General features: G+C 40.3%; 1 protein-coding gene across 12 annotated transcripts in view; it reads left to right on the top strand.

Moving 5' to 3' along the window:
• Positions 1-26,304, top strand: part of LOC114245674 (phosphatidylinositol 4-phosphate 5-kinase type-1 alpha) — a 92,177-nt gene that overhangs the window by 32,156 nt on the left and 33,717 nt on the right. For 8 of the 12 annotated variants that reach the window (XR_016324792.1, XM_089735858.1, XM_089735841.1 and 5 more), the window contains exons 4-12: positions 11,809-12,020; positions 12,918-13,082; positions 15,072-15,224; positions 16,363-16,515; positions 18,724-18,872; positions 20,148-20,192; positions 23,644-23,736; positions 25,115-25,247; positions 25,535-25,622. Coding sequence is in view for 11 of the 12 variants with exons in the window: in XM_089735858.1 (XP_089591984.1) it covers positions 11,809-12,020; positions 12,918-13,082; positions 15,072-15,224; positions 16,363-16,515; positions 18,724-18,872; positions 20,148-20,192; positions 23,644-23,736; positions 25,115-25,247; positions 25,535-25,622 (1,191 nt within the window). In the remaining variant the exon portion in view is untranslated. Of the gene's footprint in view, positions 1-11,808; positions 12,021-12,917; positions 13,083-15,071; positions 15,225-15,822; positions 15,890-16,362; positions 16,516-18,723; positions 18,873-20,147; positions 20,193-23,643; positions 23,737-25,114; positions 25,248-25,534; positions 25,623-26,304 lie in introns of those variants that run through there. The other 4 variants (XM_089735791.1, XM_089735804.1, XM_089735833.1 and 1 more) reach the window with 2 other exon arrangements.

Genomic DNA, 26,304 nt, shown 5'->3' with positions numbered 1-26,304 from the left:
TATTTATCTACCTTTTAAACCTTCTCTGGACTTCAGACAAAATACCAAAATTGGCCAAATCGGTTCAGCCGTTCTCGAGTTTTAGCGAGACTAACGAACAGCAATTGATTTTTATATATAGAGATTAGTTTTAATTGAACATCAATTAACTTTACTCCATTGAAATAGTTGAAGAAGTCTCTTTTGTTGTGATTTTTTTTTCCAAATTTTAACCATTAAATGACTCCGTTGTAAGGTTTCAAAAATGTCAAAATGTTAAATCAAATATCATTTCACCCCTCGATGTGTAGTAGGTACGTAGATTCCCGTATATGGATAAAAACAAATAGTTTTATGTGAACAGGAAAACATTGAAAGCGCGTGAAGGTCATTAGAGTTTCCACGATCATTTGATGGTGTGTTTTATGTCCCTTATCATGGTGGCTTCGTGACGTACTGCTTATAAGAGTCTGGTAATTAAAGGTATGAGTCGGATATCAAAGATTTCTTTTTTCTAGTTGGGATTTCTTAATGTAAGGTGCTACTTTTACGATTGCATGCAGCAGAGATGCGAATGTTGCGATGGGTGTGTGGAGTAACGAAATGGATAGAATACGGAATGAATATGTTAGAGGAAGTCTGAAAGTCGCGCCTGTGACAGAGAAGCTGAGAAGTGCGCGTTTGGGATGGCATCGGTGAAGTCCATGGGCGACGATAACCACTCACCATCAGGTGGGCTATATGATCGTCTGCCTTCAAGGGCAATAAAAAAAACTCCAATCTCTGTCTCGCTTCTGAAGGTTTCTAACTAACCCGAGTTTCTAGGTTATGGAGGTACAGATATGGCCAGAATTGATTTAGTAAATATGCACTGAATAAATGTATGGATTAATAATAATATCAATAACATATCTATATATTAATACGTGAAGCAAAAACTTTGTCCCCTTTTTACGAAAATTGCGCGGACGGAGGAGTATGAAATTTCCCACACTTATAGAGAATATAAAGAAGGAGTGGAGGAAAACATTACACCCACTACCATGTATTTGATACAACACATATATATATATAAATATACTCTTTGTTTATTGTCAATTGTCAAACTTATTAGTGTTTAAAGTCTGTGGTCAAATTGAGAATAGATGAATATTGTTTGTCTTTATTATTATTTATGTACAGTGTAGTTTTGGTGAAATCTGTGATTATATTATCTAATATATAAAATTCTCGTGTCACAATGTTCGTTCCCATACTCCTCCGAAACCGCTTGACCGATTCTCATGAATTTTTTATGCATATTCAGTAAGCCTGAGAATCGGCTACTATCTATTTTTCATACCCCTAAGTAATTAGGGTTGTCCACCCCTAACAATTTTTTTTTTTATTTGGACTTTTTTTTTTGTTATAATGAGGTATTATGTGGTTGAATGAGGTTTTGTTATTTTTATTATATATTCCCTCATCGTTCACAGCACTACATACCTCTTTCACTTATTTACCACATCCTTACACACTTACAATAAGTTAGTTTTTTTTTCTACACTAGAAATTCCCTAGAAATCTTATATATGGCAAAACAATGTTTGCCGGGTCAGCTAGTATAAGTATAATAGTATTTGACAATAGAATCATAACAATGTTTAAACATAAAATTTCAGTTCATTAAAGCCGAATTTCGACTACTACGGGACCACTAGTTATAATAATTACGGTAGACAAAATAAAACAACATAAATCTTATATATTTTTATTTGAATACAAAAAAAAAACTATTTATTTTCTGTTTTCCGTTTTTATCTTTTCTACGTACTGTTGTGATTCGTAACGTTTTATCAAAACTTTCCCTATCAATTGTGGCTGTTTTGAGATGTTTTTATTCTGTCGCACTTTGGATGCACACCTCCTTTGGATGTCGTATGTTACGGACGTGTCACAATTTTATTTAAATGTTAATTTAAATTCTTACTCCGTAAAATAAAGTGCATAAAATCATAAAGTACCAGGCGACCAAAACTACAAGGAAGTGGTGTCAACAAATAATATGAGTGAGTGAGAACACAAATCCAGACAAATCCACAGATTCGGTAGAATCTGGCGCCAAGTTCCGTTCAAAAATCCTGTTGTAAACGGAGCGCCAGACTACCGACTGTGTTTACTGTAAGCAGAACGGTTTTTTGAGGTTGGCGAAATTTTATTTAATTCTACGGTACTTCTGGTTCCTAAATTGTACATTATATCAATCACTCACAACTTTATTTTACTGATATTAACTAGTTATATCAATTACAAAAATTAATCTACTTGAAATTATTAATTTTATCACCACAAACTATAGCTCGCTCAAAAATTTCGATCCTGACTTTTTTTTCGATGTAAAAGGTGACATGCCACAGACTATAAATTTCGAGAATACATGGTAATCTACGGCCGCCAGGGTGCGCTGGAATTATTCCTACATTTGTAATGGATTTTATGACCTGGTAACTGAGACCTTTAAGTCATATCTTATTTTAATTTATATTATGGAGTGAAATAAAATGAAGATGATTAATTTGAGACATTAATCAACTGGAATGAAATGAAATGAGATGATATGGGATGAAATATAATCTCAGTAAAATGGTGGTCATTTATTAAGATCTCAGTGGACTTTTTGGAGGAATTTTTTTTTTTTGGTCAGGAGGAAATCTCCGGACTTCCGCCCTCCACTGGGGGTGGAGGGCGGGGCATGTCAGAGTCGAACTGACTAAAACCTCCTGTCGCTCAACAACCAACGTCCAAACCTCGCATGAGACAGAACTCATGAAGAGGCAGAGGGGGGAAAGTGAAGCGTTTAGTGCGGAGCACATCTCTCCCATCACCCTCCCCCTCGGGACGCCAGACCGGCGGTCGTCGGCGCTACGACCACCAACCCTCTCGGTCGGCAGGCTATCCGAAGCCCGCCTAGATGGCGCCGGTTAGAGTGAGCTATCCTACGGAATACCCCGCTGGACCAGAACCAGCGTGGGTCGAGGATAGCCGGTCTTCCATCACACGGATGCTCTTGCGTAAAACGCATGCAGAGCAGCTTGCACGTCGTCTTCTTAGGCCCCCCTCGCCGGTCCCCAGACCGACATGTGAGGGGGACCCGAAACACTTAGAGGGCCAGGACTTGGGCGAGATCCGCCTCCCTGGCCCCCGCTCGTTGGCGGCTGGCTTGCGCGTCTCTCACGCACCCCGCTGCCTCCTTCTGCGAGATGGTGCACACGCAGAAGTCGAACATCGCCTTCCACGACTCGTCGTCGCCGAGCATCGATGCCACAACTCGGAAAGTCGTTTCCTATTTTTGCGACGAGGACACGGCGCCACCCCTTCCATGCCGGGCCGTATGCTCCGCAGTGTCCAAGTCGCAACCACAATGGTGGCACTCTGCCGTCGGCTCGGCTCCGATCGGTGCAGGAGCTCACCGAAGCAACCATGCTCAGTGAGCACCTGCGTGAGCCGGAAAGTGAGGCGTCCTCTGTCACGATTCACCCAATCCACAAGGACCGGGCGAATCGCCTCGGTCGTAGGACCCTACGACCGGCCGAAGGACCAGCCAGCCGCCTGGACCATGACTCCAGCACGGACCGCCGAGATTGGGCCCTCCGCGCTCTGACCACACTGGGGCTGGGACGCGCCACGCCCCGGGCACGAAGGTCAGCCCGCCACTGATAGTCAGCGGCGAGCGCCTCTGCTTCCAGAACCAAAGGCGGCGTCCCAGCCAGTACACACGCCGCCTCAAAGGAGATGGTGCGATAACCACGGATGACCCTGACCGCCGATGGAGCGTTGCGGCTGTTGCAGCAGCTTCGCCACCCCCACGGCCAGGGACTGGCCCCACACGGTCGCCCCGTATAGGGCCATTGATCGCACCACCCCCGTATAGAGACGGCGCGTCACCTGGTCAGGCCCTCCGACGTTGGGCAGAAGCCGGCTTAACGCGTCGGCCACCCCCAACAAACGAGGGACCAGGTTCTGAAAGCGAGCACGGAAGGTCCAACGACTGTCCAGGATGAGGCCGAGGTACTTCAACTGCACCCCGACCCCTATACGGACGCCTCCAACCACGATATGGGCATCGACAGTTGGGAGGATACCGAGACGTTACGTACAGCGGCTTTGTTTCATTTTCCCACATTTGTGCACTTTCACAGATATTAAACAGTTAATAAACCACCATTATTACACATTTAAACCCGAAGAAACACTAAATAGACAAATTAAAACAAATCACACAACTTCACACCTCGCGTTCCCGCCAAAAAGTCAATTATCCTACATAAACTGTAGCTTCAAGGGGATAGTTTGCAGTTCTTATTGAACGGTTTATACATTATATAATGTTAATGTTGTTACTGTTAGTATTTCAGTATATGTACTGCCGAAGCAAGTACTGTTGTTACTGTTGGAGGGACAATTTTGTTTTGTAATATATTACCGAAATACTTCACGAGATGGCGTTACAAAAAATCCCTTCCCAAAACTATAAAACCGTTGTGATTGTCTACGAATAAATAATATTTATTCTTTTTTTTTTTTTTTTATTGCTTAGATGTGTGGACGAGCTCACAGCCCACCTGGTGTTAAGTGGTTACTGGAGCCCATAGACATCTACAACGCAAATGCGCCACACACCTTGAGATATAGTTCTAAGGTCTCAGTATAGTCACAACGGCTGCCCCACCCTTCAAACCGAAACGCATTACTGCTTCACGGCAGAAATAGGCGGGGCGGTGGTACCTACCCGTGCGGACTCACAAGAGGTCCTACCACCAGTAAAAATAATATTTATTCGTATAAATAATATTTATTCGTATAAATAATATTTATTCGTATAAATAATATTTATTCGTATAATAAATAATATTATAAATAATATTTATTCGTAGGTGATTGTTTAAGATGCTATGAATATTTCGGTTTTGATTTCATCAAAATAACTTGAACTTTACTACTGAATTCCGAAGAAAATTCTAATTAAGGCCGAGTTAAGTTCAGCTTTTTATTTAAGTCTCTTACTGTAGTTTTTAAATTACATTTATGCGGATTGATGTTTCAAGGCTTTCAGATTTTAATTTTTAAATCTGAAATAATTAAGAACAGCGCCATCTACCTTTCGCATTTGAAACAGAATTTAATTCGGTTTAAATTTGTAAAAGTTGATGTTGATTATTATTACACTAATTAATTGAGCGTTTCATTAGCTTTTAAGCTGAGTGACTATTTATAGTTTATTTTTATTCTATTGTCTATTTTTGTTAAGTAATAAATGATTTTATTTTTTATTTTTTAATATACAACCATTTTTTTTTTAATTTTTTCAACTTTATGACGGTTTCTTGGTATTTTTTTGTATTTCACATCTTTTTGTAGAGAATGAAAGTTATTGAATTGAGTCTTATTTTTTTTGTAAAGTGCAAATGTTATTGAGATGAGTTTTATGAACGTGGACTTGGCGCAATTTTTTACAGTGAAACTGTTTTTGTTCGGATATACGTTTCCTTGCATCGATCCGGGTGCACTGCTCACAGCCCCGCCCACCTGCTTCTGCGACACACGGGCTTACCGGACGTACAGTGTCCAATTACATTGTACCACCTAACATGGTAGCGCAAAAAAATCTGTCACCGACTTCTATAAGCTTACACACTACCACGTCTGAACCCTTTCTCCATATACAGTCAAAAGAACAAGACCTAGGGACAGAAAAATTTGTTAACTTCAGTCGGCGCACACGACGTGGACTCGATGATGATCATTTCGAGGATCACGTGACCGAATATCCTAAATTTCTAACCGAACTGACAAAATTATTCTCCGCTTTTGAATGTAAACAAGACCGGAAATTCGATTCCTTAAAAATTAAAATGGATGATATATTAGAACAAAACAACCAGATTCAACAGTCTTGCATTTTTCTCCAACAAGTACGACGAACTATTAGTCCGTATGTCAGCGGCGGAAAGCGAAAACAACGAACTCAAAAAACAGATTGGCACACTGCATACGAAGATTGATTTGCTAGAAAGGAATTCCCGATCTGCTATGATTGAGATAAACAATCTACCAATCTCGAAACCTGAAGATAAGAACACCTTAAGCGAAAAATTATCTAAAATTGGCACAACTATTAATTATGATATTCTAACTACCCACATTAAAAATATATACAGAGTTAAACCAAAACATCAATCTTCATCTACTGGTACCGTCATCGTTGAGTTTGATACAGCTACTACTAAAGATAATATCCTGAAAGCTTCAAGATTATATAATAAGCAGAATGGAAAGTCTAAGCTCTCGACCGCTTCTATCCAGCTGCCTGGCCCACCAACACCTATCTATATAACTGAATTTCTGACCTCTCAAGCCAAGCACCTATATTTCCTGGGGCGCAAACTTCAGAAAGAGGGAAAATGTGACAGCTGCTGGCCAAACCACGGGAAGATTTTAATCAAGAAAACTGCTAGTTCTGTTCCGTATTGTGTAAACTCCGAAAAAGATATTCAAAATCTAATGTCTACTGCTAAATGACTAAACAGTTATGTTCAACCACTGGTTCGTCTACTTTTCCATTATTTATGTTCAAACAATTTTGTAACTTTCTTTTTTATACATAAGATATATCAGATACCCACAAACTATTACACACACCTACACTTAGTTTCACACACAAAATGATTACACATACGTCTGCATCTACAATAACATGCTATTACTTAAAACATTTATACAGCACATGCTCCCCATTCATAATATTAACATTAACATTTAAAATTAACTATCTGTACACCTATTTTTATCTGTCATATAGTTTAAGCTACTCATATATTATTACTTTATATATACCCTGGGAAAAACAAACATTATCACAATTTAACAAGGCAACAAATTATATTTTCCTCCTAATTAAACTTATAAACTTAATCTTATACTCATACAATATACAAAATTCGATACCCTTAACCATTTACACACTGATTTAGATTGAGTATCGGTGGCCGACGTAGTGACTTGTTCGATAGAAGACTGTCACCATGTTGCCAGTCTACACCAGGGTGCTCTAAAGCTCCTTAACCAAAACATTAGAAGTATAAATAGAAATTTTGATGGATTAACTACCCTTCTTGAACGTAGTGGAACGACATGGGACTTGATTATACTCACTGAATGTTGGCTACTTCACTCTCCCCCTATACCAGTTATGCAAGGTTATAATTTGGCTGCTACTAGCCGTCACCGCACTCAAAATGAGGGAGTTATAGTCTATAGCCGCACCCAGCTTCAAATATATTTTAAAGAGCCGGAAATTCATGACGCTAACTGCCTCGCACTAACGATAAACAAGGATACCTTAGTTATTGCTATATACCGCCCACCGGCTCAACAAAATTTTACATTGTTTCTAGAATCCCTTAATGAACTTTTAAAGTCTTATTCATCTTATAAAAATATTGTCTTGGCTGGCGATATAAACATTGATATTTCCGAGAAAAATATCGATTCGCGTTCTCACGACTATCTCACGTTGCTAACTTATCACGGAATGTTACCTGCACACGAACTCCCGACCAGATTAAATCGATCATGCCTGGACCATATTATTTTAAAATAAAAAAATCATGCTTGTTGTTTGGTTGCTGATACGTCGCTGACCGCTTGTTGTTTGGTTGCTGATACGTCGCTGGTCGCTGACCGACCACGACACGACACTTCTATTTCTTCATACCTCAAGCCAGTATAATAATTTAACTCAAAGTAATAAAACAAGAAAATTTATTGACTATGACAAAATTAATGAAAAATTACTTCAAATTGATTTTTCCCTTTTATACAACTCCACTGACGCTAACGTAGCTACTAATTATTTTATTAACACTCTTAATACCATAATTCTTGAAAACACGAGTCTAAAAGTTGTACCACATCGCAAAAGGCTCAGAAAATTGTGGATGACTCCGGGGCTTCTGAGATGCCTCCGAAACCGGGACAACTTACACAAAAAAGTGAAAAAATATCCTAACAATGAAGTTCTTCAATTAACTTTTAAAAGATATAGGAACTACTGTACATCTCTTTTAAAAAGCGCTAAGAGCAATTATGATAGGGCCCAAATAAAAAATGCTCAAAACAATAATAAGAAGCTTTGGGAAACGATTAAAACTATAACACATACCAAAAAACAAAATACCCATGCGAACGACCTTCTCACACACGCAGGACCCGCAAACTCTATTAATACGGTCAACCATTACTTTGCCAATATCGGTAGTTCACTACCTCTAAATATTCATGCAAAAAAAACACACTCAAAAGTACCTATATTGTTTTCTCATTTAAGAACTTTTGCTATGCTGGAAACTGACCAATCCGAGATAGAAACCCTAATAAATAGCCTCAGAACAGACTGTGCCACTGGATCGGATAATATCTCTGGGATAATTAAAAAAAATAATTAAACACATCCTTCTAGCTCCAGTTACGTTTTTATGTAATCTGGCTATTTCTACTGGAGTCTATCCCGACGTTTTTAAGCTTGCAGTAGTTCATCCGATCTATAAGGGTACGGGGGACCGACGTCTGCCGAAAAATTACAGACCTATTTCTATTCTGCCAACCCTCTCAAAAATTCTGGAAAAAATTATGAACCATAGACTCATAAAATTCTTAGACAAATACAACCTTCTCTCCCCCTCTCAATATGGTTTCCGCTCTGGTATATCGACTAGCGATGCAGTTTTAAACTTAACTAATGAAATTGTCACAAAACTAGATAAAAAGAACAAAGTAATTGGTATATTCTTGGACTTAGCTAAAGCCTTCGACACGATTTCTATCCCAACTCTCATAACTAAGCTTGAAGCCGTTGGGTTGAGAGGCAATCAGCTTTCTCTTTTCAGGAGCTACCTTACGGGCAGATGTCAATGTGTCAAAATCAGTGACCTTATCAGTGACGAACTCCCTATAGCATATGGAGTGCCACAGGGCAGTATTCTCGGCCCTACCCTATTTTTAATATATATAAATGACCTATGTCAACTAAATATCACAAACGGGTCTATTTACACCTATGCTGACGATACTGCTCTCGTATTTCATGGCAGTTCTTGGGAGGCAGCTTTTAGTTTTGCTCAATGTGGCCTGAACACCGTAACTGACTGGCTGTCTAAAAATCAACTGACACTGAACGTGGATAAAACTAAGTACGTCACTTTTTCCCTGTCTACGCGTGGTAAAATATCATCTTCGCCTTTTCCACTTATAGCCCACTCCTGTAACGCTCTTGGACAAACTGCCTGCGGTTGCCCCTCCCTTGCCAGGACAAATTGCATTAGGTATCTGGGTATACAGATCGATGACCTATTATCCTTTCATTCCCATATTGACGTTCTGTCGTCCAGATTACGCAAACTCACTTACATTTTTAAAAATCTGCGTTATGTTACCGACAGGAACGTACTTACACTCGTTTATTTAGCGCTCTGTCAATCAGTCACTCAGTACTGCATAGTGGCATGGGGCGGGTCTTCCAAAACACACTTTTTAAAACTTGAACGTGCCCAGAGATGTATTTTAAAAGTTGGATGGCGGCTCCCTTATAGGTTTCCTACAAATGATCTTTACAAAACCTGTAAAGTCCTTTCTGTCCGTAAATTATTTATTCTTAATCTTATTATGACTACACACTCGAAAACTCCATACGATCCGACATTGCTCGTAAGTCAGCGGCGCGGGCATGGTGTGCGTCCCACAACACTTGTTTCTACATCGTTAGCTCAACGCTTTTATGGCTTCCTAAGTAGCTTCATATACAATAAAATCAATAAGCTGATCAATATATACCCCATGACACAGACCCAATGCAAACATGCACTAACAAATTGGCTTCACGACCTAGACTACGAGCAAACAGAGAATTTACTCCAGACTGTGAAGTAATCTGCTTTTTGTTTTCGAGCCCAATTAAGCAAATAATTATTTATACCTATGTAATAGTAATAATAAACACGCATAGATGCAGATACTCACACATACACAATACAACATGCATGCGCGCACACGCCCACATACACACACACACACAAACATTCACACAGGCACACACACATTCACACAGGCACACACACGTAAAATGACCTTCTTAAAATATAACACCTAATGATCTCTCAACACTAGTCCGCAGCATCTGTTCACGACTTAACCTAACCTAATCTATCTTAAGAAGGAGGGAACCTGGAGATCAGTAATACAGGTCTTTGAACCTAGTACAGACTTCAGCTCTTTCAAAGGCTTACAAAATAAATTATAAGGTTAATTTATTTCGATTTGAATTTGTATGTACCTTGTACCATTAAGAGTGAAATAAATAAATTATTATTATTATTATTATTAATTATATTGACATTATCCATTATCTATATATTAATACGAAAAGCAAAAACTTTGTATCCCTTTTTACGAAAATTGCGCGGACGGAGGAGTATGAAATTTCCCACACTTATACAGAATATAGAGAAGGAGTGCAGAATGTTAATTTTTTTTTTAATTATGCATAAAAAATACATGAAATCAATAAATTAAAATATTACACACACTACGCACACATTACACACGTATTTGACGCACACACGCACACATACTATTTGTTTATTGTCAAACTTTTCTTATTACTCATAGTTTGTGTTCAAATTGAAAATAGGTTAAATATTGTTTGTATTTATTAATATTTACCTAAAGTGTAGTCTTAGCGAAATCTGTGATTATAGGAGTATAATATAACTATATAAATATAAAAATATATCTAAAAAACTGGTGGTAGGACCTCTTGTGAGTCCGCGCGGGTAGGTACCACCGCCCTGCCTATTTCTGCCGTGAAGCAGTAATGCGTTTCGGTTCGAAGGGTGGGGTAGCCGTTGTAACTATACTGAGATCTTAGAACTTATATCTCAAGGTGGGTGGCGCATTTACGTTGTAGATGTCCATGGGCTCCAGTGACCACTTAACATCAGGTGGGCTGTGAGCTCGTCCACCCATCTAAGCAATAAAATAATAATAATAATAATAATAGTCTTTGACAATAGAGTCATAATAGTGTACAAATTTATAATTTCAATTAATGATAGTCGAACTTCGACTACCGTGGGACCACTGGTATCATTAACAACCCAGTTGCGTGTCCTAAAAGCCGGCTTCTGCAAGCATTCGTATGTAAAACAACATAGCTTGCTTAGCAAAATTTGTTAGGCGGTTCCTAATAACGCGGGAAATTAATTACTTTCATGTATTCTGTGAATGTGCTCGATAAGATAACTAAGTTTACAAATAGAACGGTTCGTGTCGCGCAAAAATGTAGTCGAACCTATATTTTTTATTTTTTTATGACGTCGACAAGTGACGAACCAGCTTCCTGTGCTACCTATGAAGTGAGGTAGTAGGTAGGTGGAGTAGAAATGGTGTCTACTATTTAAATTTCCTACTTTATCGGCACTGCTTCACGGCAGAAATAGCTAGGGTTGTGGTAGCTACCCGTGCGGACTCACAAGACGTCCTACCACCAGTAATTAAGTAAATTATAATTTTGAGGGCTTGGTTTTTATTAAACGATGTTATTCCTACACCGTGCTTGCCCGGTGACGCGAATATGTTCTCTCAAGACCATCAGCGTAGGTAGGATATAAAAAAAAATACAGTTTAAGTCAAATAATCAAAGGGGTATGGTCTCGACGAATGTAAATCTCTAGAAATCTCTAGAACAACTTCCATTGGGGTAGTGTCAATTTTGAAAATGCTTCTACTGTGTTCCAGGCATCCAGCACGCTATAGGAGGCCTAGCGTCGAAGCCCGAACGCGATCTACTCATGCAGGACTTCATGACCGTCGAGACGACGAATTTCCCCCACGAGGGATCGAACCACACGCCCGCCCATCACTATTCCGAGTTCAAATTCAAAACGTACGCGCCGATCGCGTTCCGTTACTTCAGAGATTTGTTCGGGATACAGCCGGACGATTTTTTGGTGAGTTTTTTTTTTAAACATATTTTAGTGAAGAGCACCAAGTCGAAAACACTTAAAAAAACGTAGTCGTTAGAAGTCGTCGTGGCCTAAAAGATAAGACGTCCGGTGCATTCGTGTTTGAGCGATGCAACGGTGTTCGAATCCCGCCGGCGGGTACCAATTTTTCTAATGAAATACGTACTGAACAAATGCTCACATTTGACTTCCACGGTGAAGGAATAACATCGTGTTATAAAAATCAAACCCGAAAAATTATAATTTGTGTAATTACTGGTGGTAGGACCTCTAGTGAGTCCGCACGGGTAGGTAACACCGCCCTGCCTATTTCGGCTGTGAAGCAGTAAGGCGTTTCGGTTTGAAGGGTGGGGCAGCCGTTGTAACGATACTTGAGACTTTAGAACTTATATCTCAAGGTGGGTGGCGGCATTTACGTTGTAGATGTCTATGGGCTCCAATAACCACTGAACACCAGGTGTGCTGTGAACTCGTCCACCCACCTAAGCAATAAAAAAAAAACACTAGGGAAAGCCCGATAGACGTCATTACGGATCCTCCCGATCAATTAACGGTGATTTTAGGTACCTCAAGCACCGGTCACCGTTCTCGTTAAACCTGTCGCTTGCAACTAAGGGTTTGGCGATGAAACTAACTCATAGACACAGTCCACTGAGTTTCTCGTCCGATCTTCTCAGTGGGCCGCGTCTCCGATCCGGTGGTAGATTCTGTGAAGCACTGCTCTTGTTAGGGCCAGTGCTAGCAACACCTCCGGTTTGAGCTCACCTACACGCTAAGTTAACGCTGATATAGGCTCTCGAGGCTATCAGCAAAGGTAGGAAAGAAAAATGGAAGCTCGTTTTCGTAAAATAAAAATAAGTTAAATAACTTTTGTTTTCGTAGATGTCAATGTGCAGCGCACCACTCCGCGAGCTTAGCAACCCTGGCGCTTCAGGCAGCATCTTCTACCTGACGAACGACGATGAGTTCATCATAAAGACGGTACAGCACAAGGAGGGGGAGTTTCTGCAGAAACTACTGCCTGGATACTACTTGAACCTCGATCAGGCAAGGAAAGAATTCATATTAATTATTAAAAATAAAAGTTTAAAAAGAAACTAACAAATTACGCTTTTATAAAAAATCTAAAAAAAAAATAGAAAATAAATTTTAATAAATTTGAATTAAAAATAGTGTAAGAAAAAATGATTTTACTGTAAAAAAAAGCTGGGGTGCATGGTATAATCATTTTCATAATATCCTGAAAAGCACCTCACGCTTTTTTACAATAAAATCATTTTTCCTTACACTATTTTTAATTCAAATTTATTAAAATTTATTTTCTATTTTTTAGTTGGATTTTCTATAAAAGCGTATTTGTTTAGTTTTTTTAAAGTATTATTTATTTTTCCGTTTTTTGTTGAATTTCAATGTTTTCAATTTTCTTTTTCAATTTTTTTTTAATATTGAATTGTCGTCGGTCCTTAATAAGTATCCAAATTTCGAGTTAATCCGACGTTTTTAAGGGGGTCAAAATCATGTTCAAAGATTCAGTTACATGCTATCATACATACGTCTGAAGCTAATAAAAGCGTATTCAAAAGGAACGTATCCCATTAACGAACTTGAAAGGGTTTTGCATGCGTTTATGAGTCTTTATTATTTATCTCTACATAATTTATTTGTTTGATTGTTGTTGCATCATTTGAATCTTTTAATGTTGGATGTCCGCCAACCTGCTCATTAGCTTGAAGGGTGGGCTAGCTAGCCCTTAGGCAGTACAATTAAAACGCAATACTTAGACTTTGCCACGTATAAGCAACGGTAACCACTCACCACCAGGTGAGCCGTATGCTCATCTGCGTACACGGGCAATAACAAAAAAACTTGATGTCTTAGACGATGTCGTTGTTAATTGACTCTGGTAACCGCTTAACATCAATTGGTCTATGAGTTCGTCCATCCATCTAATGCTAATTAAGGCATAATTTATAATTCGAGGGGTGAAAGACTATTTTGATTTAACTGACATTTTTACAACTTTAAAACGGACCTTTAATTACTACCTTTCACCCTTTGATATCATGTACTTAACTACGCACTGAGCTTCTCGCCGGATCTTCTCAGTGGGTCGCGATTCCGATCCGGTGGTAGATTCCGCGAAGCACTGCTCTTGCTAGGGCTAGTGTTAGCAATTCTCTCAGGTTGAGCACGTGAGCTCACCCACTGGGCCGCGTGAAGTTGGAATAACCCCTTAGGCCACCAACGATTAGGTAGGGGATAAAACCCACTAGAAGTGAAACCTACGGCAGTAACTAGCCGTCGTGTCCTAAAGGATAAGACGTCCGGTGCATTCGTGTTTAAGCGATGCACCGGTGTTCGAATCTCAGGCGGGTACCAATTTTTCTAATGAAATACGTACTCAACAAATGTTCACGATTGACTTCCACGGTGAAGGAATAACACAGTGTAATAAAAATCAAAAACTTATATCTCAAGATGGGTGGCGCATTTACATTGTAGATGTCTATTGTCTCCAGTAACCACTTAACACCAGGTGGGCTGTGAGCTCGTCCACCCATTTAAGCAATAAAAAAAGTATTCAGTCTCATTCTTCTAATGTTGTGCCAAGCAAGGGAATGTGAATTTACCAAAACGACAAGCTTGCTTGGTTTAGTAAAATTTTCAAGTCATTTTTCCATCAGTGAACGTGCTCACACCACATGGTATTAAGTCATTACTGTCATTGTTTTTAATGCCTATGTTGGCAGATTTGAGCTTCCAATCAGCTCACCTAATGGTATGTAATCACTGTTGCTTATATACGTCAGCTAGGCTAGGAGCACAGCCGCTGTTTACTGTTGAGGAGTATCCACAGATGGAGAAGGATGATGAGAGCATTGATGTCTCAATTATATTGCAAAACGGCTGTCTCTCTTCAAGCCTGAACGCATGACTGGTTTATGGCAGAAAGAGGCAGGATATCGGTACTCACCCATATTTAATGCGTCGTCCCAACGATTGCCTCTAGTAAAAATATTCACATTTACCTTTCAGAACCCCCGCACGTTATTACCAAAGTTCTTCGGCCTCTATTGCTATCAGTGCAACAGCAAAAACGTGCGTCTGGTCGCCATGAACAATCTGTTGCCTTCGTCGATCAAAATGCACCAGAAATACGACCTCAAAGGGTCCACGTACAAACGTAAGGTATGTTGAATGTGTTAGCCCACAGACGCAGCCCACTGAGTTTCTCGCCGGATCTTCTCGGTGGGTCGCGTTTCCGATCCGGTGGTAGATTCTGTGAAGCACGACTCTCGCTAGGGTTCGTGTTAGCAACGTCGTCAGGTTGAAGACCCGCGAGCTCATCTACTAGTTAAGGTTACGCTGAAATAGCCTCTCAAGGCTCTCAGCTTAGGTAGGAAAAAAAATTTAATGTGTGACGTCAATGTATGAACCGGTGATGAAAGTCAGAGGTGGCTTTCAGCTAAGGCGCTGAAGGTGTGGTCGCAGCTTGTCTTGGCACTTTCAATGACCCTGTAACATTTTTGTCTGTTTCATTTTGACCACTCCCCTACTAGGACGCTAGGGGCATTGGTAGGCAACCTTGTCAACAAAAAAAGCCAAATGTAGATAACAACACACAATCGGAATTTATATATTAATACGCGAAGCAAAAACTTTGTACCCATTTTTACTCCGAAAATTACGCGGACTAATTTACTAAAAAGTACGCGTTTTGGGAGAGAATCATCAGTATATTTGTCAAAGATAAATAGTATATACATATATATGTGTATAGATAAATTCAGTGTTTCCGGTACGCCAAAATGCACCAGAAATACGAGCTCAAAGGGTCCACGTACAAACGTAAGGTATGTTGAATGTGTTAATCCTCAAACACAGCCCACTGAGTTTCTCGCCGGTTCTTTTCAGTGAGTCGCGTTTCCGATCCGGTGGTAGATTCTGCGAAGCACTGCTCTTGCTAGGGTCAGTGTTAGCATCACTCCGGCTTGAGCCCCGTGAGCTCACCTACTAGTTAAGGTTACGCTGAAACTCTCAAGGCTATCAGCATAGGTAAGAAAAAAATCGGTTGTACGCACGAAAAAGTGTCACGTTCCGCCTGAGCCAGAGCGTGCAAGCGAGAGCGCGGAACAAGCGATAGAGAGGCACGATCGGCCTTAGCGTTGGTTTGTGACACATACATAACTCTTCTCGCGTGACGTTATAGCTACCAGTATAGTTATGCTACTGACGTTATCAAGTGAAACTATCGTCCGTAAACCAGCTTTACAGACAAGTGACAACCCTATTTTTTTAATAACTTCAATTATCAACGTTCACACAGGCAAGCAAAACGGAACGACAGAAAACCTCACCGACCTACAAGGATCTCGACTTCATGGAGCATCACAACGAGGGGATATTTCTAGAAGCGGACACGTACACGGCTTTGATAAAAACGATGCAGCGTGATTGTCGTGTTTTGGAGAGCTTCAAGGTACATTTATTTATTTATTTAAAAAAAGTACTGCGACGTCACAAGCATTTAACATAACATTACATTTGTGACAATAATGGCGTACATAACATTGGCAATTCATCGGCTCGATGATGGAATACAAAAAAAAGAAGAAAAAAAAGGATACCTAATGAAAACATATTATATGTTATTTCTGCCGTGAAGCAGTAATGCGTTTCGGTTTGAAGGGTGGGGCAGCCGTTGTAACTATACTGAGATCTTAGAACTTATATCTCAAGACGGGTGGCGCATTTACGTTGTAGATGTCTATGGGCTCCAGTAACCACTTTACTCCTTAGGTGGGCTGTGAGCTCGTCCAACCATCTAAGCAATAAAAAATAAAAAATATGTCGCAGAATGGGTGATATCTTTAATATTTTTTGACATAGTGGGTAGTCGTTCAAAGAGATTGCGCTTTACGAATCAATATGACTGTTCTGAAACGTGGTGGTAGGACCTCTTGTGAGTCCGCGCGGGTAGGTACCACCGCCCCGCCTATTTCTGCCGTTAAGCAGCAATGCGTTTCGGTTTCAAGGGCGAAGCAGCCGTTGTAACTATACTGAGACCTTAGAACTGATATCTCAAGTTGGATGGCCCAATTAAGTTATAAATGTCTATGGGCTTCAGTAACCACTTAACACCAGGTGGACTGTGAGCTCGTCCATTCATTTAAGCAATAAAAAAAACTTCACTCTTCGTCCCGTAAGTCGGGCCACGAATGTTCCTCGACTCAACCCGAGCGATGACACGTCGACTCTGCCGAGGCAAACCAGCCTAAGTGAGCCGATGTTTGACGAGCAGTTGCGGCTCGCCTCCACTAGATGGCGCGCTTTCGCTTTGTCATGTCAATTCCGCCGCCCAACTGGTGACATAAGTTCATATCAGTATTAATAGTATAACTGATGCTCCACCCACCGGTCATCGTTCTCGTAAATTAACCCTCAGACACAGCCTACTGAGTTTCTCGCCAGATCTTCTCAGTCGGTCGCGCTTCCGATCCGGTGGTAGATTCTGCGAAGCACGGCTCTTGCTGGGGTTCGTGTTAGCAACGTTGTCAGGTTTGAGCCCCGTGAGCTCACCTACTAGTTAAGGTTACGCTGAAATAGCCTCTCAAGGCTCTCAGCTTAGGTAGGAAAAAAAACCTCCACCCTTTAAAACGCGTTACTGCTTCACTATAGAATAGGGTGGAGCTACCTTCCCATGTGGACTCATAAGACGTCCTACCAATAGTAAGATGTATCGTTGTTAATAAGTTGCAAATGCGATAATGGGGATTTTGACGCGCAGACTTTGTTTACACCACGTGTGACGTCATATGGTGGCAATCTTTAAACTATGACATTTCTTGATACCAACATAAATAACGGATGTCACGCGTCTAGTTTGCATGCCTTACAAATAGCTTTAGTAAGTAACTAGCCGTAATCGCCCGCTTCGTTGGACATTTAAAATTAACAATATTATTATCAAATCAAAATCAAATCAAATAAAAAAAAAATATTCAACATAAATCGTCGTGGCCTAACGGATAAGACGTCCGGTGCATTCGTGTTGAAGCGATGCACCGGTGTTCGAATCCCGCGGGCGGGTACCAATTTTTCTAATGAAATACGTACTCAACAAATGTTCACGATTGACTTCCACGGTGAAGGAATAACATCGTGTAATAAAAATGAAACCCGCAAAATTATAATTTGCGTAATTACTGGTGGTAGGACCTCTTGTGAGTCCGCACGGGTAGGTACCACCGCCCCGCCTATTTTCTGCCGTGAAGCAGTAATGCGTTTCGGTTTGAAGGGTGGGGCAGCCGTTGTGACTATACTGAGACCTTAGAACTATATCTCAAGGTGTGTGGCGCATTTACGTTGTAGATGTCTATGGGCTCCAGTAACCACTTAACATCAGGTGGGCTGTGAGCTCGTCCACACAGCTAAGCAATAAAAAAAATAAAAAAAAACATACTTGTTGAACGTCAAAAATTTTTGTTATTATTATTAGAGAGTTTAACACTCCTATAAATATTAGCCTATCCATTAAGTACATGTATTTTCTACATGGATACCAAGTTTCAAGTCATAACATCCGTAAAAACCACTGAAGATTTATGTATTATTAGTATAGATTAGGTTGAGTAGTTTCTTTTTTAATTCGTATTCTTTGGTAAGTAATCCTAATTTTGGATCACAGATCATGGACTACTCCCTCCTGGTCGGCATACATAACTTAGATGACGCCCAGCGCGAGAAGAACGAAGCCAGGAAACTGACGGAATCCGGTCAGAGCGATGGTGAGGATAACGAAGGGGAGACCAAGAGAACTGGACTCAATCGAACGAGGTTAGTAACATAGAGTCATTAGTAGTTAATGTGGGGAATAGACGATAGTAGATATAGTATATATATATATCGACGCTTGAAAGGCAAACGTGACTAAGCGACAATAACTGCTTTGTACATAAATGATAGGCAATAACCATATTCGATGCGCAAAAAAAATATATTTCTAGGTCTATTAAAATCATTTCAACCCTACAGCAAGAGATTCGTTAAAATGGTTTTTTTTTCAGGTATTTCAACTTTGAATTAGTCTACTGCAAAGTTCACGCATTGTCGCTTAGTCACGTTTGCCTTTCAAGCGTCGATATACAGATATGTCCTATACATAAACTTTATATATCGAGGGGTGAAAGGTTATCTATTGGTTTTAGCGACATTTTTGCAACTTTCCCGGAGAGCCATTTAAAGTTTAAAATTAGGAAAAAATATCAAGACAAAAGCTTGAGTTTTTTTTCTCGGTATAAAATTTAAAAAAATTTTAACGTGACAACGTCTTATAATTCGATGGAGCCAGCTGCACACACGAAAAAAATGACTCATGCGGCGTTACCTCGCTCTGAGGCGTTCCATTTAAGGCTGGAAGTGCAAGCGAGAGCGCGCAACGAGCGACAAAGAGGCACAATCGGCCTCCGCGTTCGGCAGCGTTCGACATATGTCTCTCTCGTACTTGAGTGAGCAATGTATCCGCGTGGACAGCTGCTATACAATAATACATTTACATGTTTTCGTCAAGTATGAAAGTTCAGTGAAAAGTGAATGTGGTGTCAATTGTTTATAGCAACGATAATTGTTGGAGTGCTCTGAGGAATTGTTCGTGATGATACCGGCATCTCGTTTTTACCATCGCACCGCCCGCCACCGGAGTAGAGTTCATCCGTACTACCTGGAGCCACTGCGGTCATCCACAGTGCGTTTCCAGAGGTCTTTTTTGCCACGTACCATCCGGCTATGGAATGAGCTCCCCTCCACGGTGTTTCCCGAGCGCTATGACATGTCCTTCTTCAAACGAGGCTTATGGAGAGTATTAAGCGGTAGGCCGCGGCTTGGCTCTGCCCCTGGCGTTGCTGAAGTCCATGGGCGACAGTAACCACTCATCATCAGGTGGGCTGTATGCTCGTCTGCCTACAAGGACAATAAAACAAAAAAAATGTGATAATTGCAAAATGAAACCATTGCATCAGTATTTTCTTATGATGTTGTCACGTTTAACTATCGTCAGTAAACCGACTTTACAGACAACCGATTTTTTTTATATATTTCGAACACAATTTTCAGATCCGAAGCCAGGGAGGATTTCGGGATCCAAGTTAAAAGGACACAGTATGATAATTTAATATGCTTCGATGATATTATTTAATAACGAATGAGATGATGCGTTCCGTTCTAACATCTAACTGTCTTGATTCATACTTAACGTATTCTTTGTTCTTAACGCATTGTGCATGTGATCGGTTTTTGTATGTATGCGTGTTTAACAACAAGTTTTTGCCCATGAGTTTGTATCGGAGAAATTATTAATAATTGTGAATAACAAAAAAAAAAAAATTTTTTTTATTAACATTGTGGGTAGTTAGTAACATGCATGTTTTATTGTTATTCTTTTTTAAGTGTACCTTAATGTGTTGTGGTAAGGTTTCGTTTTGAATACCTCAAACATTTTCGTTGCATCGTGTGGGTAGTTATTATATATTATAATGAAGTTGGTGTACGTTGTGTTTGTTCTTAAAATATGTTAGATAATTTAAATTATATTTAAGACTCGCCCGAGCCCGGACGGTTCCGTCTCCCGAATACAGATCACGCAGGAGCCAGTCATCGTTGTCGCCCTAGACACGTCCTTACGGATCCATCAGATCCAATAACCCTTGCTTTAGACGCCTTCCGCTCTAACACTAGGAGTAAGAGACCCCGATAACCGTACTCGTCGAACTCGGCAAAGAGTTCGACGTGCAACTTAACCTAAGCATCAGCCCGTTGAGTTTCTCGCCGGATCTTCTCAGCGGGTCGCGATTCCGATCCGGTAGTAGATTCAATCGCGAAGCAGCTGCTCTTGAGTCATTAGGTCTCCCTTGGAGGCGCTCGGGTAGCTGTTAGCAAATCCCACCCCTTCTGAGCCCTTGCTCGCCCACCTGCCCTTGTGAAACTGGAAAGGCCTCAGGGCCACCAGTAAACTCACAATCACAAAAAAAAGGGTCTGTCGCTTAATCCGTTTATATCACTAAGCCATATTCATATCTTTGCTCCGACGGAATAGAGATTTAGACGTGAAGTCTCGTCATGTGTATTCGTGTTGTCGTATTCATGGTTTTATATAATCACTTAACAACAGACGGGTCGATATCCTTTCGAATACACGCTAAAACTAATAATATCTTATATTAAATGGCTAATGGCCTTATATTAAATATTAGTATTAGCACACTGACCGCCACCGGTGACCTACGCGGCGCACTAAAGTAATCATATCGATTTCTGTTACTGAGGCGCTTGGATTGTCTAACTTTGCATTATTTTGGTTGTTAATGTGTGTTTTAAACATTAGGTTACCACAAGCACCGGTAACCGTCCTCGTCGAATCTGTCGCTTGACCCGACGTAGTGCTCGACGAGGGAATTAACCCATAGACACAGCCCACTGAGTTCCTTGCCGGATCTTCTTATTGGGTCACGCTTCTTGGATGTTATTATACTTGTGAAGAAATATTAAATTATATAAGAAACTAGCTGTACCCGTCCGCTTCGCTGGGCATTTAAAATTAACATTATTATTTCTCACCCCCACAAAGATTCTCATCATGAACGCCCCCGCAACTGGTGTAGGGAGTCCAACGCTCATATAAATATTAGCCTATCCATTAAGTACATTAGCCCAAGAGCCCACGACAGCCAGACCTTCCTTATTTTATAAAAGCTGAAAGTTTATCTGTGTATGTCTCCAACACAGGTAAGAACGACCCCCGATTATAGAGTTTCGATTGTGGTTACTTGGGCAGGTAACAGGCAGTAAAGGTATATAAAATAGTACCTTAAATTCGTTAAAGTATAAAGGTTTTTTTTTTTAATATTTACTCCAGAATATCTTTAGAAATCATGATATCCGTTGCCGGACACTTTTTCCAGTTGTTACCCCCTGCCAGACACCCCTAAACTTTAATAAATTTTAATTATACTTTCGTTATACTATAAAAGCTAAATTTTATATATGTTACTTAGGGACTTATAAAAATATGTTACCCCAATAGCCGGACAGTTTTAATGGTTCTTACATCTTGCCAGACACATTGAGAGCCCGCTGTAGGTGCGAGCGCGAGGTAGCAACTGTTCAAGCGGGTGTGAGCGAGATAGAGTGCTTAGTCTATTGTGATCTTTTAAGATATCCAATAAAAAAATTATTTTATTACGTTCATAGCAATATTATAGAAAATAAAAAATGTTATTTTAATAATATAAAGTACAAACAAAATATTATATGTCAAAGAAAAATATTTAATCGTTCTTATAATTTTCCTCATTGTCGTCGATATTGAAATTCGATTGAAATTCGTCGATTTTTTACAGAAACTGATGAATAAGGCGATATTGATATCGCCTTATTCATCAGTTTCTGTAAAAAATTAAGAAAAATTATACAATTTGAATAATAAAAAAATTATGTACAATAATTTGTCATAATAATTACATACCTGATTGAGTTTTGAGCGAATCTCTAACATAACTCGGTAGTAGATCTTAGCGTGTGCCAATCCACCACAGTCCTCGTGACGGGAACGGAATCGGGAGCGCGACCGAGCTTCATAATGACGGGGCGGTGGTCTGAATCTAACTCTGAAACTACTTCGATCGAGTGTAAGCGCAGAGTTACGTTTTTTAATAACGCTATGTCGAGTATATCCGGGCGATGCGCGATATTTAGCGGGTAGTGAGTCGGGGTTAGCGGAGCGATGATATCGAAAGCGAGATCATCGACTAACGCGTCGAGCCGCCTGCCATTCGGGTTGTGGTGTGTGAGTTCCACCTGATGTGTTTACAATTTAGGTCGCCCGACAGAATGACATAGCTTCCCATGCCGAGTAGCGCCTCGATATCACTGCTTAGAATGGATAAATCCTATAAACGACAGCTGATGTGCAGTAAAAGATCACAATAGACTAAGCACTCTATCTCGCTCACACCCGCTTGAACAGTTGCTACCTCGCGCTCGCACCTACAGCGGGCTCTCAATGTGTCTGGCAAGATGTAAGAACCATTAAAACTGTCCGGCTATTGGGGTAACATATTTTTATAAGTCCCTAAGTAACATATATAAAATTTAGCTTTTATAGTATAACGAAAGTATAATTAAAATTTATTAAAGTTTAGGGGTGTCTGGCAGGGGGTAACAACTGGAAAAAGTGTCCGGCAACGGATATCATGATTTCTAAAGATATTCTGGAGTAAATATTAAAAAAAAAACCTTTATACTTTAACGAATTTAAGGTACTATTTTATATACCTTTACTGCCTGTTACCTGCCCAAGTAACCACAATCGAAACTCTATAATCGGGGGTCGTTCTTACCTGTGTTGGAGACATACACAGAGAAACTTTCAGCTTTTATAAAATAACGAAGGTCTGGCTATCGCGGGCTCTTGCTCTACATGTATTTTCGACAAATCGGATGCATGGTTCAGTAGTTATAACGGAACATCCGTAAAAACCACTGTAGATTTTTATATTAGTATAAATATTAATTATCTGTTACCGTTTATATATATAGGTCTGTGTGTTTCCAGATCGATAAACCGACAGCGTCTGGTCGCGCACTCGACAGCCATGGAGAGCATACAGGCGGAGAGCGAACCCATAGATGAGGAGGAAGATGTCCCGTGAGTACTCTAATTTGTTTTATTTTTTCCTATCTAAGCTGATAGCCTTGAGAAGCTATATCAGCTTCGCCCTAACATGTAGTTGAGCTGGCGGGGCTCAAACTTGACGACGATGCTAACACGAACCCCAGCAAGAGCAGTGCTTCGCAGAATCTACCACCGGATCGGAAACGCGACCCACTGAGAAGATCCGGCGAGAAACTCAGTGGACTGTCTGTGGGTTAATTTACTCGTCGAGCCCTTCGTCGCAAGGGACGGGTTCGACGAGGACGGTGACCGGTGCTTGTGGTACCTAAAAGCACCGTTAGTGGATCGGGAGGATCCGTAATTACGTGTTTAGGGCGACGTCATCTGTTTATAAACCATTCGGTCCACAGGATCGGGTATGATATAGATAATAAATACCGTGGACCGCCAAGAGAACAAACAAATCTGTCCTCGAGCAACTTCGTATAGAAACGAGACTGTCGACGATTTGCTACCAGAAGTTTCTTGGTTACTTTGGTCATATTGCTCGGCGGCCACAGACCTTGAAAGATTGATTGTGGTGGGCAAGGTAGAAGGGAAAAGACCCGCCGGCCGGCCACCAAACCGTTGGTCGGATCAGATAACTGCGCTCACTGGACTCTCTGTTGCGAACGCCCTGAGAGAAGCCGAAAACCGAAGCAAATGGAAGCTGAGAGTACAAAGAGCCACGAAGGGCTTTCAAGGACACGACCTTCAGCTATGAAGTATTCGACTAAGAAGAGAAGAAGAGAAATGCACACAAATCACGCTAATGTTTGATATGAGAATCGAGTCTGCGTGTGTAGGGCAACTGTCGCGGGCGCTATCTACCGCGCCACCCAGTCAGTGCAGAGCCTCGGTTGGTTGAGACTTTTTGGCGGGAAGGAAGCGAGGAGTGAAATTTTGATAAGATTTGTTTTATTTTGTCTATTTAGTGTTTCTTCGGGTTTAAATGTGTAATAACGGTGGCTTATTAACTTTTTGGTATCCGTGAAAGTGCACAAATGTCGGAAAATAAAACAAAGCCGCTGGACGTATTCTCGGGATCATCCAAAAAGTCAACTGGAAATGTTTCAGTAAATGACCACCATTTTACTGAGATTATATTATTTCATTCCATGTCATATCATATATCATCTCATCTCATTACATTACATTACATGCCATGTTTCATATTAATCCAATTCATATTATCGTTTTAAAATAAGACTTGACCTAAAGGTCTTGGTTACCCGGCCATCAAATCACTTTAGAAAAAAAATCGGTTGGTTGACCTGGACATACCAGCTCGCGAGGACGTCATCTCGATACACCGTCCACATTACAAACGATGCGATTCATTCGATTTAATATCGATTCGACAACACACCAGGTCCGGCGGCATCCCGGCCCGGAACGCGCGCGGCGAGCGTCTGCTTCTGTTCCTGGGTATCATCGACATACTCCAGTCGTATCGTCTCCGGAAGAAGCTCGAGCACACTTGGAAGAGCATGATACACGACGGCGTGAGTACTCGACGTTTTTTAGTGCTTTTAGTGAACAATAACGAGACTAACCACATATCTTTAGTCGTTCACACGAGCTTAACTCGACTCGACTCAACTTCCAACGCGCGTTTTGGTATGCTTAGTAGTCGTAAAAATCGTAAAAATAAACTTCACTCAAACGTCCTTGCAAAATTTTCCTCACCGGAGTGGAGTAAATTAACTGTCAAGTCAAGGTACGTCGCTACGTACCGAATGTGTATTATCAGTTTTTTGTGATTGTAGAAGCATTGTTTCTCGTTTTCCAGGACACTGTATCGGTCCACAGACCCAGCTTCTACGCTCAGAGGTTCTTAGATTTCATGGCTAAAACCGTTTTCAAGAAGATACCTTCGTGTAAGTATCGCACTGACTCCTCAATAATACAACTTATATATTATATTATTATAGTAATACATATTGAATAAATAAATAATATATGATTAAATCAGATCCAGAGACATGAATTCGATGAAGTTACAAAAAATATAAAATCGATATTAATTATCGGATATTGGTCGATGTTTCGATAATTTTCCTCTCAAAAATTTCAAGTCCCCAGTTCATTAGAAAATGCTTTGATCATTTTACGTTATAGCTAGCGCCCTCGGCTATAAAAGTGTATAATGAATCCAAAATGAACCTCGTAAATGTCGATAGATGTAGCCACTTTGTATATATTATCGATAATTAATTTTCTTTTAGAGATTTCGTTTTTTGTTTTGGTTATGTCACACAGATCAGGGTTGTCACTTTGGACAAGCAATATTAATTGAAATTATATATATTTATATATATACAAAGGGGCTACGTTAAATATTTTTACGTGACCCTATGAATTCCTTTTAACTGTTCCGCTAACCACATCTCTAGTTTTCTCGATAACTGATGTTTCGTAAGTACTGCTCTCTCTCTCGGTTTTGAAATTTCAAGGATTTTACAACTAAATAAAATTAATATTAATAAGCATGATCTAGTTGAATGTTGTTCCTTTCTTCGAGTTGGTTGAATGTTGCAAAAAAAAATCGATTAAAAAGAT

Source organism: Bombyx mandarina, chromosome 02 (assembly GCF_030267445.1).
Source record: "Bombyx mandarina strain Sakado chromosome 02, ASM3026744v2".
NCBI lineage: Eukaryota > Metazoa > Arthropoda > Insecta > Lepidoptera > Bombycidae > Bombyx > Bombyx mandarina.
The sequence above is the reverse complement of the archived record's forward strand: the minus strand, read 5'-3'. Positions and strand labels throughout refer to the sequence as shown.